Below are 13,107 nucleotides of genomic sequence, written 5' to 3'. Positions count from 1 at the left end.
ATCTTCTGGGGTATCACATTAAGGTACTGACACCCTCCACCTCCATGTACTTTCCCGGTATTCTTTTTGTGCATCATATATCCTCACGTCATGTCCGGGGATGTAGTTGAATGTGCTGAAATCAGGGATAAGTAAGTGCTCATTGTATGCACAATGACCTTTGTGAAGATGTCCATATATTCACTTTGTTGGAGGCTTTCATGGTGTAAGTGAAACAGAGAAAGTGTGCTGAAGTTCCATAATGCTGCAGGTCAACAACTATGTGTGCATTATGTTCATAAGATGATCGCTGTGTTCCTCTGTATTGCTGGGCTGTTAGAATTGATGAGCCATTTATGATACCGATCTAGTTCAGTCCAAAGTAGCTTTACAAACTGGAGAGTTTGCACAATTGTCTCTGCCTGTGTCTGTCATCAACACTGATATATTATGAGAGGAAGAGGAGTAGTCTGACTGTTCCACTTTGAAATCAGAACAAAAGAAGTAGATGGGTATTGAATGAATTGAGTAGCTGAAAGTAAGTGCAGATTTGTCCAGTGAACTTGACAGTAAGGAAGCAGTTACTATTGAGCAGTGTACTTTTAGTACACTTTTAGTATTTTTAGTTTGAAGAGGCAAATAATGAGTCCAGTGGAGCTCACATAGCTCAGTTAATTTCTGAGAAATTGGGGGAGGAGTGGGCAGCAGGCAATGTTTGCATTCTCTGCAACTTTCAGTCCACCAGCAACATGTAGCAAATATCAAGAGGCATCTCCACTGCTTCCAAGAGTAGACCATAGGCTGTTTTGAATGCATTGATCCAGTACAGATTACAATGCAGCAGTTCGGTTTTTAGTCCAATGTGGCATGCACCAGTGATCATCAAAGGTTGAATTTTGTGGCAGTTACTCTCCACTAAGTAAAGGCACCTTCTGTCTGACCCATGAATGTATCTCGTACGTTGTGAGGGTATTTTGTGTTTATATGCCTCTTGACTTTCTTCTCTTGCCCTAAGTTTGAAAGAGGCCCTTAGAGAGGATGAGATTTAAAGGTACTGCAGTAGCAAGCACTGTGATTTCTGCACTTGAAGATGGTAGAAGGGCCATTGAGAAGATGAGATAAATATAAAAATTAATTAAAAGGGGAAGAAAGATACAAGGTAGGATGAAAAATTCAAAAATTAAAGAGAGAAAAAGGGGGGGATCAGAAAAATCATAGTGATAAAGTAATAAAAAAACATAAATTCCTTGTGAACACAATGTAAGTAGATTTGGCAACGCCAACATTGAAAATGGAGATTCGCAAGTGCCACTCAGTTCGATTGTCTTAATCATAAAAATTGCTGTAGAAGTGTTGCCATATTTGCATTTGCAGTATTCTCAAATAAAGACGATCAGCAATAATCAGTATTTTATAAAGAACAGTTACAAAGTGTTTATTCAGTTCAGATGAAAAAAGAATATCTCATTGCATTACTGTATTTTACTTCGAAGTTACTTCACTTGATACCTGTGTAGTGAACACGATGTCTGCTGTAGTTCAGAGATGTACGAGTACATGTTTTGTTGAAAAAAATTAGTAACCTAACCTTTAGCTAAATCAGTAATTTGCCTATGTATCGTCCATAAAATAATCATCATAAGTATATTGTTTCAGAGTATATAACACTTCAGAGAAAGTCATGAATTTTTCATTGATCACCTGCCTGTAAACAATCTGTTTAGACTACAAAATATGGTGTATTGGAGTGAAATGCAGTTGTCGTCCCTTCACATGCCTGTGTTTAATGTGTAACTGCAGGATATTTCATCGTTCTGTCTGTGCTAGTTATTGTTCAGTGCTGTATTGAGTAGAAGGTTGTGTTGCATGGTTTGTAAAGTTTGAGATGGCAGAGCTAGAGGAGCAGCATATGTGCATTTCATTTTCCATGAAACTTGAGCAAAACTTTTGCAGAGACCCACCAAATGATGCAGGAAGCCCACAATGGTGAGTGCTTAAGCCATACTCAGTGCTATGAATGGTTCACATAGTTCAAAAATGGCCGGATGGTGCACATGCATGTTACTTACTTCCACAAGCAGTAATCATCATAATACATCGAAAAATACTGCCCATTTTGCCTCGTACTGATATCTTCTGAGACACATTAGTTGAACACTTTACTACACGGCTCTGAAAAGCGTGTTCATTGGTCAAGTACCCTTTAATACAAAAATTTGTATTCCTTCAATCCACCTGCAACAAAATCTTATCTTCAGATTTTTGCCACATTTTCGAGCATTCCACCCACTGTGGGCTGAAGTAAGTCATAACAAAGGGATGCACGGGGCAGCTTTTATTGTGGAAAGGGTTGCAGGATTAGCAAATTTGTTATATAGAGGATATTGGTATGGGAATGCCATAAAATTTGACAAAAAAGGTAAGAGAGCAGTGAATTGTGACTGGTGGATATTAGGATGAGATGATCTCAGTTCATGCGTCGATGAAGCTGCAATTAAAATTGCTGTGTGGCTGACAGATGACGGTGGTAGGGAGCAGAGTTGCTGGCTCATACACAAGCAGCCAGGTGCTCATGAGATCAAAAGTAGCACGACACCAAAAAAGAAACAGTATGTGTTTTGGTTGGGAAGAGAAGTTAAGCTGTTGCAGGAAGTGGATTAGTTCTTCACCACACGTCCAGACCACAAAAATTTCCACTAATCTGTATTGTATAAAGGATGAGCCAGACAGTAGGGGAGTTTACTTTATTATATGAGCTTTCAAACAGTAAATTCATTTTTTCATTACGGCCAAGCCACAGCTGACAGTGTTAGCTGCCTGTAAATTCTTTCATCCCACAGTCCAGCAACAGGAAGTCAGCACCATGGAAGGGCACCTTGGCCACGCGCCTCCCTCGCGTGCTGACGAGGTAACGCCGCCCCAGGCGTCGCTTAGCGGGCAATGCTCTGGAAAGTTCCATTGCCACCCCCACGGGTTTCTTGGTTCTGACCAATCAGGGCGGAGGAAGCCGCGTGATCCGTCGAATATACGCGGCCGCCCGTCACTGGGCCCACTCTCTTGTACTCTTGTCTTCTCACTATCTTGGACGTGTGCCCTGTAGCAGTGAACATCCCCCGCTTCTACCGGTGCTGCGGTGCTGGGGACTTAGTTTTCGCAGCCAGCATGCCTGCCGCTCGGACTGGTCCGATTGGCAGACGCCAACTTTCGTTAGCTTCGCAAACTGTGTTTCGTCAAACTCTATGCTCTGGCTCACCGTCGCCTCCCTAGGCCTGGTTATGTGACCCATTTTTAACAAGCTTTCGCCAATAAATGACCTTTGTCTAAATATTATCCTATTCATTCCATAACGCCCACTGCCTGCCCATAGGCCCATCCTGTACAATTGAGTGAGGGGCTTTTAGGAGCTTGTGAAAAGATAGGCAGAGGTTGGGGATGTACTTCTTGTTCCCATAGCTGTTTCCCTGATTTGTCTGTAGGACTGGACCCCAAAGATGAAGCAGACAGATGTCTCACATTGCTGTCCTGAGATTTTTTGTGTTACTCCCTAACTGGGTAAAACCACTAGAATTTCTGTACAAGGTACCTTTCACACTAATGGTGTAATAATATGCACTTTTTTATTATTTCAGAACAATGTGTTAGCATTACTGGCACGCTTGGAGCAGATTCTTGCAAATGGCGGATACTCAGCTGAAGACCTCTTAGTAATTGCTTGTCCTACACCAGAACAGGCAGCTGTCCTCCTTTCATCAGCATCATTGATGCCTGGAGATTCAGTTCGTGAGGAGCAGCTTGACGCAACAACGTAGTGGTGATAACTGCTTTCATGTACTCTTATATAAGCCAAATTTATCTTTTTTGCTAGTGAATGTTGGTGATCTCAAAAGTTATATCTGATGAGAATTAATACACATGAAACTAAAGAACCAACATTCTTCCTGGCTGTGCTTTTATTACCTAAGATATAATATCACCTGTTTGTATTTAAAATTTAAGTTGACATGTAATTAGTATTCTGAGCATATTATCAGTATTGACTAAAAGTAAATGGCATAAGAATTTTGAAAGTAAATTAAATTATAATTATTTCTTACCGGTTGATAAATTCTTATGCATGCAGTCTTGCCAGTTCTGAAAACAGCAGTTTAGTCTGGACTGTTGTGTCAAGTACAAGAAAAGGTGATGTAAAAGGAATTATATAACACTTGGCAGCTTTTGTATCACATAAACAAAACATGAATAGAATCCATCACCATCAATAGAATATGCTGGATAGAACAAATGCCATGTAGAATTCTACAATTCCATGTCAGAAGATCAGAAATGTGATACGGCTACTTTCATTTACTTATCTCACAGCACAATAACAATGGATTTACTCGAGGCAAAAATTGCTACTTGTACAAGACGGTACTGATTCCGTGCTTGTAAACAACATAAGAGGCAGTTTATATTATGTCTTTACTCATAGATTTGGTTTTCCACTGTGTAAAACAAGTGTCAACACAAATAAATGGAAATAATAACTAGTCAATACATATTGTGAGAGCATTAACATAATAAAAGCAACTGTTTCAAGGTGTAACAAGAAATTGAAATTTCAGGATGTTTAAGGGAGAGGGATGAATGTACACATTCGCACATGAGAACAACATTTGACTGAAATCCTTCAAACTGAAGGAATCATACAACAGTCATATGTTCAATTTAAAATCAATAAACATATTGAGATTTGTGACACGGGGATGTCTGTAATCTCTCAATTATGTAAAACCACAGAGTTGTCTGTATTAGGTTTACAAAAATATATTTTGTCCCTGATGGTTAATGTAGCTCTTGCAAATTTACAAATCGTGTAGACTTTTATGAAAAGTTGGCACTTGCAATACACAAGTTTTTGCTGCTATGTCACTGCCAGCTGCTCTTCAGTATCTTAGCAAGAATATGTTTGTATGTTTGCCTTAAAATTTTATGACCAGGAATGCTGTGTGTAAAGTTGCCTTATATGTAAGTTATTGTACTTTAAATACTGTGGTGCTGTGTGAATGGAAAAAATAGTTAATTTGTACAGTGATGATAAAAAAGAAATGATTTTCAGAAATAAAGTTACTGTCTTTGTAGAGCATTTCGCGTAGGCTGATACTGTGTGCCAGACTAAGACTTAAAATGCAGATACCTGCCTATTGGGGAGAGTTCTGAGTTCATCTCAGCAATGAGTGAAAGCTCCAACTTGTAACTGCATCTTTCCATTGCACGGAAACTCGCCACTGGCTTTTCCAAATCACAGAGAATGGATGTTGTGAAGAGTTTGGCTTTTCCACAGGATTAAGGCCATTACTTTTACTTTGTATTGAGTATATTGTGTGATCTGAATAAAATTTGTTTGGTTAAGAAGGTAACTTTCCTAACTCGCATAACTTAAAAGGTAAATATCCCAGCACAAAAAGCTAAAACTGAATAAACATTATTGTAAAATATTGTGTTACATTGCATTATATGAAATGCTCTTTGTTCCATCACCCATCAAGGTCATTGTGTAAAACACTACCTCAGACTCATAAACAAGATATTATTTTGCAAAATAAGCAAAATCATTTGCTTGAAACAATAGTCAGTTAGTTAGTGTGCAGTACTTAGTTCTATTTCCCAAGATTGACAATGCTATGTCAACATTCATTCTTCCCTTAATCATCATCAAAGTGTAAAAATGAAATTTTGACAAAGCCGTTAAAACCAGCAGATAGAAGGGGGCCAACCCGTAGACACGCTAATTTATTTTTGGTGTGCCTGTGTTGCAGTAGTCCAGTGCTAGAACTCCACAGTGATCAAATGATGCACTACAGTGCTGAAAGTGGGTTGCATGTAAGAGCAAAGGCAGATTACGAAATACTGATCATTCCTGCTGTTTATCAGTAAGTGTGAAAAATCAAAGACATTTGAGCTGTGTAAAAAAAAGAAAAGTTATACATCAAATTTGGCAGTACAAGAAATGCTGAGTCACAGATAGGCACAACAAAAAGACTGTTCCACATAAAGCTTTCAGCTCATAAGGCCTTCGTCAAAAATAGACAACAAACACACACTTTTATGCAAACGCAACTCTCACACACGACTGCAGTCTAAGGCAACTGTAGCCATACTGCAAGCAGCGGCGCCAGTGCATGATGAGAGTTGCGACTGGGTGGGGGTGAAGAGGAGGCTGGGGCGAGGAGGGGGAGGGATAGTAGGGTAGGGGTAGCAGCCAGAGCAGTGCTGCTAGGGAGTGCACGGGGACAACGTGGAGAGGGTAGGGCCTATGTGCAGTTGGGAGGTTAGGTGGACGGCAAGTTCCCATTCCAGCGCTACACAGCCCTCATTCCATCATCGCACCCAATCCTTTTACTTCTCTTGTTTTCCACTACCCCCTCTCCCCAACTCTCCCTTGCTGTCCGTCTAACCTCCCGACTGCGCATAGCTGCTCTACCCTCTCCACCTTGTCCCCGTGTGCTTCCTAGCAGCACTGAACTATCCACCACATCTGCCCTACTATCTCTCTCCCTCCCTGCCCCAGCCTCCTCCAAAAACCCACCCAGTCGCCACTCCCATCATGCATTGGTGCTGCTGCTCGCAGTGTGGCTACAGTTGCCTTAGACTTGCAGTAATTTGTGTGCGAGTTCCATTTGCGAGTGTGTGTGTGTGTGTGTGTGTGTGTGTGTTGGATAGGTATTTGAACAGTTGTTGTGCACAAAGGCAGAGATTTACAGGTAAGTGACATTGATAGTGTGCAGAGCAGACACCTCTCCATACATTTGGTTTCAAGTGTTTGATGTGTGGCCTTCCATTGTTAGTTTCCAGTGGCTACTTCAAAGATTTTGTTTGTGCAGGTAGTTTTTAGTATCCAACAGTGATTCAGATTCCCCACTCACCCTTCTTGTCGATTTGGAGGAAAGGTCAGAGATACTCAAGCTTTGTACCATGGCCGCAACTTACTCCTGTTGATGGCAACACTTCTGCCATAGGCATATCATGTGGGCCCATTCACTGATGTGAAAGTCCATAAATACTGTAGCCCCTATAAAATCCCCTCCTCACATATTATTGGTGTGTATATGCGCCAGGACAACTGGGAATTTTTTCATTCTCAAAAAAACTCAGGAACTTTTTAGACTTCCAGACATTTTTCCTTGTTTAATTTTCAGGTTAAATTTTTGTAATTTTGGCTACTAAGAACCTATTAACAAAGAATTTTACTTCAGCCCACTACTGCAGCAGGAAGACAAACTAGAAAATAACACCAAAATAAAACTTCAGTTGCAAAAAAAGCACCATTTATATCAATAAAACACAATGCACACACACAAGCGTCTGCCGACAGCAAAATGTGTCAAAAGCTTTAGGATGAAGACTGTGTAGTACTGTGTAACAATAAACTGCGTTAGATGAGCATGATGTCACAACTGTTTACTTTTCTAAAGGGCCCCACACACGAGTGACAAATCGTAGTGATCCGTCACATGGGTAGCCGATCGCTTTGTAGTTCGCAGTTAATCTGATGGATTCAATGCAATCCAACCGAAGGCTTCGTTGACTCTGTTAACGGTCATGGGCGCAGAAGGAGACTTTCCTTCTCATCCCATATGGTAAGTCTCCCCTGACCCCCAGTTCTGGGTGACTTTCCCAAAATTTACCCCTTTTCGTAGACCTCTCCAATCCTTTTCCTTCACCTTCCTTCCTTCCCCTTCAACCCTTCTGCCTGAAGGAGGAGCCACTGGCTCTGAAAGCTTGCCAAACACAACAGTCATTTATGTGTGTGCTGTGCTGCCACTTGGTAGGTAATTTTTCATTGTATGTTTGTGTTTGTTTGTGTGTCTATCGACCTGCCAGCGCTTTTGTTCGGTAAGTCCCCTCATCTTTGTTTTTATATACAATTAAATAGTTTGATCAATAATTGATTGTTTTCATTGTCAAATAATTGCTGATGTTTTTGCTGGCCAACCGACTCCATGGTGACAGTTTGAGTTGTTGAAAGAAAATCTACAGTCAGTAGCGCAGAAATACCCAGGTCATGCAGTATAGTTGAAGGTGACTTTAACCTATCAAGTATAGACTGGGATGTCTATGGATTCTTTGCAGGGGATACAGACAGTCATGTGAAATACTTGTCTAACTTTCTGAAAACTGTCTTGAGCATCTAGTTTGGAGCCCACCCGCAATAGACATACCTTAGTTCTTGTAGCTACAAATATGACTGATTTCCTGTCAGAAAGGTCACATTTTGTAGTTATAGGTGGAAAGTTATCGAATAAAACAGAAGTAATATCCGTTGTTCCCCAAGGAAGTGTTATAGGTTCTCTATTGTTCCTGATCTATATTAATGACTTGGGAGACAATCTAAGTAGTCATCTTAGACTTATGCAGATGATGCTATCATTTACCATTTTGTAAAGTGATCAGATGACCAAAACAAATTGCAAAATGATTTGGATACAATATCTGTATGGTGCGAAAAGTGGCAATTGGCCCTGAATAAAGAAAAGTGTGAAGCTATTCACACGAGAACTAAAAGAAATCCACTAAATTTTGATAATGCAACAAGTCACACAAATCTGAATGCTGTAAATTCAGCTAAATACTTGGGATTACAATTACAAATAACCTAAATTGGAATGATCACATAGATAATGTTGTGGGTAGAGCAAACCAAAGACCGCGATTCACTGGCAAAACACTTAGAAGATGCAACAGGTCCACTAAAGAGACTGCTTACACCACACTTGTTCATCCTATTCTGGAATACTGTTGTACGGTGTGGAGTCCACATCAGATGGGACCGATTGAAGACATTGAAGAAGTTCAAAGAAGGGTAGCTCGTTTTGTATTATCACAAAATAGGGGAGATAGTGCCACAGACATGATCATTGTGACAGATTCTTCTCATGGAATTTCAATCACCAGTTCTCTCCTCAGATTGCGAAAACATTCTGCTGGCACCTACCTACATATGGAGAAATGATCATCGCGATAAAATAAGAGAAATCAGGGCTCGCACAGAAAAATTTAAGTGCTCATTTTTCCTGCGTTCAGTTCGAGAGTGGAATAGTGGAGACACAGCTTGAAGGTATTTCATTGAACCCTCTGCTAGGCAGTTTATTGTGAATAGCAGAGTAATTCACATAGATGTAGGTTCAAACTAAATGTATGTTTTACGAAGATGCTTCAGGAAGTCGAATAGGAATCCCTGGAGGAAAAGCAAAATTCTTTTCAAGGAACACTGTTGAAAAAATTTAGAGAACCGGTATTTGAAGCCAACTGCTGAATGATTCTACTGCTGCATGATTCTACTGCTGCGAATGTAGTGTGTGTGTGTGTGTGTGTGTGTAAGGACTATGAAGATAAGATACAAGAAATTAGGGCTCATGTGGAGGCATAGTGACACTGTCATGTTTCCCCTCATTCTATTTGCAAGTAGAGCAGGAAAGGAAATGACTAGTGGTGTTACCATCCACTTGCGAAGTATCGATGTAGATGTAGAATTCAAGAACACAATATGACAGCTATTCCTTTCTCTATTTATTAATCTTGGTTGTGCAGTTTTGTTTCGTTTCATTTTGCCTACGTTGAGTAAGAAATCTATGTTTGAATTTATACCTATCCAGGGACTGCAAACTACTCTTAAAAGTGAAGTAGAAGCTGGAGATGTCATTAATATAAAAAAGTAATACAAAATACACCCTGCAAATTGGCAGTGATTAGCATTTTGAAGCTTGTGCTACAGAAGTAGAATTTATGGTCAGATCAAGTTTTGACTCAGTGACGTTCATAATACTGATTGAAATTGCTTGGCAAATCGCTTGTGTGCGTGGGGTGTCAAGGTGAGCAACCAATGAGAAGAAATATCGCACTCAATGGATTGCGGTGATCCATCACTCGTGTGTGGGGCCCGTATCAGGTTGTGGGAAAATATTGCAAACAGTGGTTGGAGAAGCATAACTTTTAAAGTAAATTTCCTTTTAGGCAGTACAAATAGTCTTATGGTTGAGAATGTGTGATGGTTTTCTTAAATCACAGGGCAATTGACCCGCACACAAAACTTAACACTTTGAGGACCAGCCATGTAGGAAAATTTCAGGCCCACGAGACCAGCCATATATACTATTATTTAAAATTTTACTGATACATTTGTTTTTGATGCGTCCTAAAGGGTAACACATGCTAAAATGACCGGTATTATATGTGAAAGCTATGCTGTATGTATATTGATTTAAACCATGAACATTCCCATTCGTGTGTTCGCATCACTGAATAGTGATGTTGCTGTCGGCTGGCGAGATCAGGTGATGTGAGCTATGGTTGGATGATAAAAGTGCATCACTATCTGAGTTTCAGTACTGCGGAAGCTCCCATGCTGTGTTTGGTGGAATTCATATTTATACTTTCGTAACATGAAAATATTCAGTGTACAAGTTGCAGCACGTCGAAGATTTTTCCAAAATACATTGTTTTCTGGTGGGTTTAATGTCGTAAAGTGTCGGGAAGTTCTATGCCAGTGCATATAACCTTTACTATTCGTAGGATCAATAAGTTTTAGAGCTCTGAGGGAAAAATATATTGTCACTTAACATGGAAAAAGTGTATTATCACCCGACAAAACAGTGTTTCTAACCAGGAAATCTGGATTATTATTATTATTTTTTCTTTTTTTTTTTCTTTTTGCCCCCCCCCCCCCCCCCCCTAGATTTGGATTAAATCTTGTAAAACATAGTTTGGCTGTGGTGTTGACACATGATATATAACGTGGAAAGGTTGTTACCAAAAATCTCAAAGTTCTTGATCAGTTTACTTCAAATGCTCTACAAATTTTTTTAAAATAGATATTATTTATAGATATGTATGTTAAATATAACGGGCAAATTTTTTATCAAAAATCTCATTGTTCTCGATTGCTTTACTTCAAATTTCTAGACGATACCCTAATGAACATTTGGACAGACATAGGTTATATATTTTTTACATGAATAGGGCAGTCCTGATATTTCTATATGCGATACCTTAATATGTGCACACATCAGTGTGTTAGTTGCTGTTTCTCTGTGTCCGACAGTTCTCCCACAAGTACATCACAAACCTTACAACCTGATGTTTTCTGCATGCCTGTATCTGGTCCACAAAGTGAACAGCACCTGCCAGTGTAGACTATTCATTTTACTTCCTCATGTCCAGACCTCAGTAACAGCCCACTGCCCATGTACTGGAGGACTATTAGCCTAGCAGAAAGCACACAAACACAGCTCCAGCATAACGGAGGCATCTACCACTGCAGAACAAGATGATATGCACCTAATTTATGGAAAGCCTAGGCAAACTGTGGTATGGATAAGAGAGGTGTATCGTCTCAGATTCCCAGCTCGTCGCATTCCAAATTAAAAAAAAAAACTACATTGCAGTGCACCAATAACCATTCATTGTTAGCTACAGTAGGCGGAAGATGTGCTTTCTTGGCGCTGCACAGTTTAGCAATTTTGACCAAGATAAACTCGCACTGAAGTGTTGTTCTTTGTCATGCCAGTGTAGAAGTATGCACAAAAACAGCTAAGTGAAAAATCTGTGGAATATGCACATGTATTTATGTAGAAAAGCTGACTTCGGAATTTTACTTTTTGTAAGACCATATGTACAAGATTCGTGCACCAATCTGAAGTCTTGATTTGTATATTTTACTGTTCGCATCCACTTCTGCATAATCTTTCATTGATTGTGTCAGTATTCATTTGTAGTGTGATATATTTTGAAATTTCAAACATTTGCAAGTGATGCGGTAAACTTGTACTGTTATCATTGATCGTAGTAAACTTAACTGTGCTCTTTTAAAATTTTTGTGAACAGTAAGCCTGTCCAGAATGAGATTTTTCACTCTGCAGCGGAGTGTGCGCTGATATGAAACTTCCTGGCAGATTAAAACTGTGTGCCCGACCGAGACTCGAACTCGGGACCTTTGCCTTGGAAGGTAGGAGACGAGATACTGGCAGAAGTAAAGCTGTGAGGACCGGGCGGGAGTCGTACTTCGGTAGCTCAGATGGTAGAGCACTTGCCCGCAAAAGGCAAAGGTCCAGAGTTCGAGTCTCGGTCGGGCACACAGTTTTAATCTGCCAGGAAGTTTCATATCAGTGCACAATCCGCTGCAGAGTGAAAAATCTCATTCTGGAAACATCCCCCAGGCTGTGGCTAAGCCATGTCTCCGCAGTATCCTTTCTTTCAGGAGTGCTAGTTCTGCAAGGTTCTCAGGAGAGCTTCTGTAAAGTTTGGAAGGTAGGAGACGAGATACTGGCAGAAGTAAAGCTGTGAGGACCGGGCGTGAGTCGTGCTTTGGTAGCTCAGATGGTAGAGCACTTGCCCGCGAAAGGCAAAGGTCCTGAGTTCGAGTCTCGGTCGGGCGCACAGTTTTAATCTGCCAGGAAGTTTCAGTAAGCCTGTCCTCATTCAAAACAGTCATTCTCTAACTTCATTATATACCTATGTGAGAAATAGGTTATTTTTGAGAATTTTCTAACGCTTACAAATCTAAATCACCATTTGTGGTTCACAGTTACTGCCAAAATATATACCCTTCCTGAATTTCATTGTATATCGATGCATATAGAATTTTTGGAAGTTACCACTGTCCTTTACATAATCTACAAGTGATCTGTAGTAAATCGGAGTTTGTTATTTAGTTACTGTAGCAGATATTCTATCTAACATATTATGTTACATCTAGTTTCCTCTTAAAGAGGAGTGGCCCTATACATTACCTGCATTTATCATAAATTAACCCTGTTTTTGAGTTTGCCAACAAATATAATTAACCTGGAAAAGCCATTTTAGGAAACTAGTAATTTTTGTCACAGTGTTTCATGTTGCATTATCATTTTGTGTATTTGCTTCAATTCTTTTAGGGAATTACAATGTTTTAGTGCAACAAATTAACATATCATCAGTGGGCTAAGAACAAATGATGCCTGTCATCTGGGCTCAAACGTCGTACTTGGGTCATTCTAGTGTCTGGCAGGGAAGGTTGAGAAGACCAGTCTTGAGCAAGGAGGTTCAGCAAAGCTTACAATTTGCAGTATTGGTCTGGAATCGAATGGAAGAGTTGAACCAGAGACTTTGAAG

The 13,107-nt window shown here is 40.0% G+C and overlaps 1 protein-coding gene across 1 annotated transcript in view; it reads left to right on the top strand.

The window, feature by feature from the left end:
• LOC126456041 (conserved oligomeric Golgi complex subunit 3) overlaps positions 1-5,378 on the top strand; it is a 116,712-nt gene extending 111,334 nt beyond the window's left edge. The window contains exon 15 of the mRNA XM_050091799.1: positions 3,609-5,378. Coding sequence (XP_049947756.1) covers positions 3,609-3,788 — 180 coding nt within the window. The 3' untranslated portion in view covers positions 3,789-5,378. The remainder of the gene's footprint in view (positions 1-3,608) is intronic.
• The last annotated feature ends 7,729 nt before the right edge of the window (positions 5,379-13,107 follow it).

This window comes from Schistocerca serialis, chromosome 1 (genome assembly GCF_023864345.2).
Source record: "Schistocerca serialis cubense isolate TAMUIC-IGC-003099 chromosome 1, iqSchSeri2.2, whole genome shotgun sequence".
Taxonomy (NCBI): domain Eukaryota; kingdom Metazoa; phylum Arthropoda; class Insecta; order Orthoptera; family Acrididae; genus Schistocerca; species Schistocerca serialis.
The sequence above is the reverse complement of the archived record's forward strand: the minus strand, read 5'-3'. Positions and strand labels throughout refer to the sequence as shown.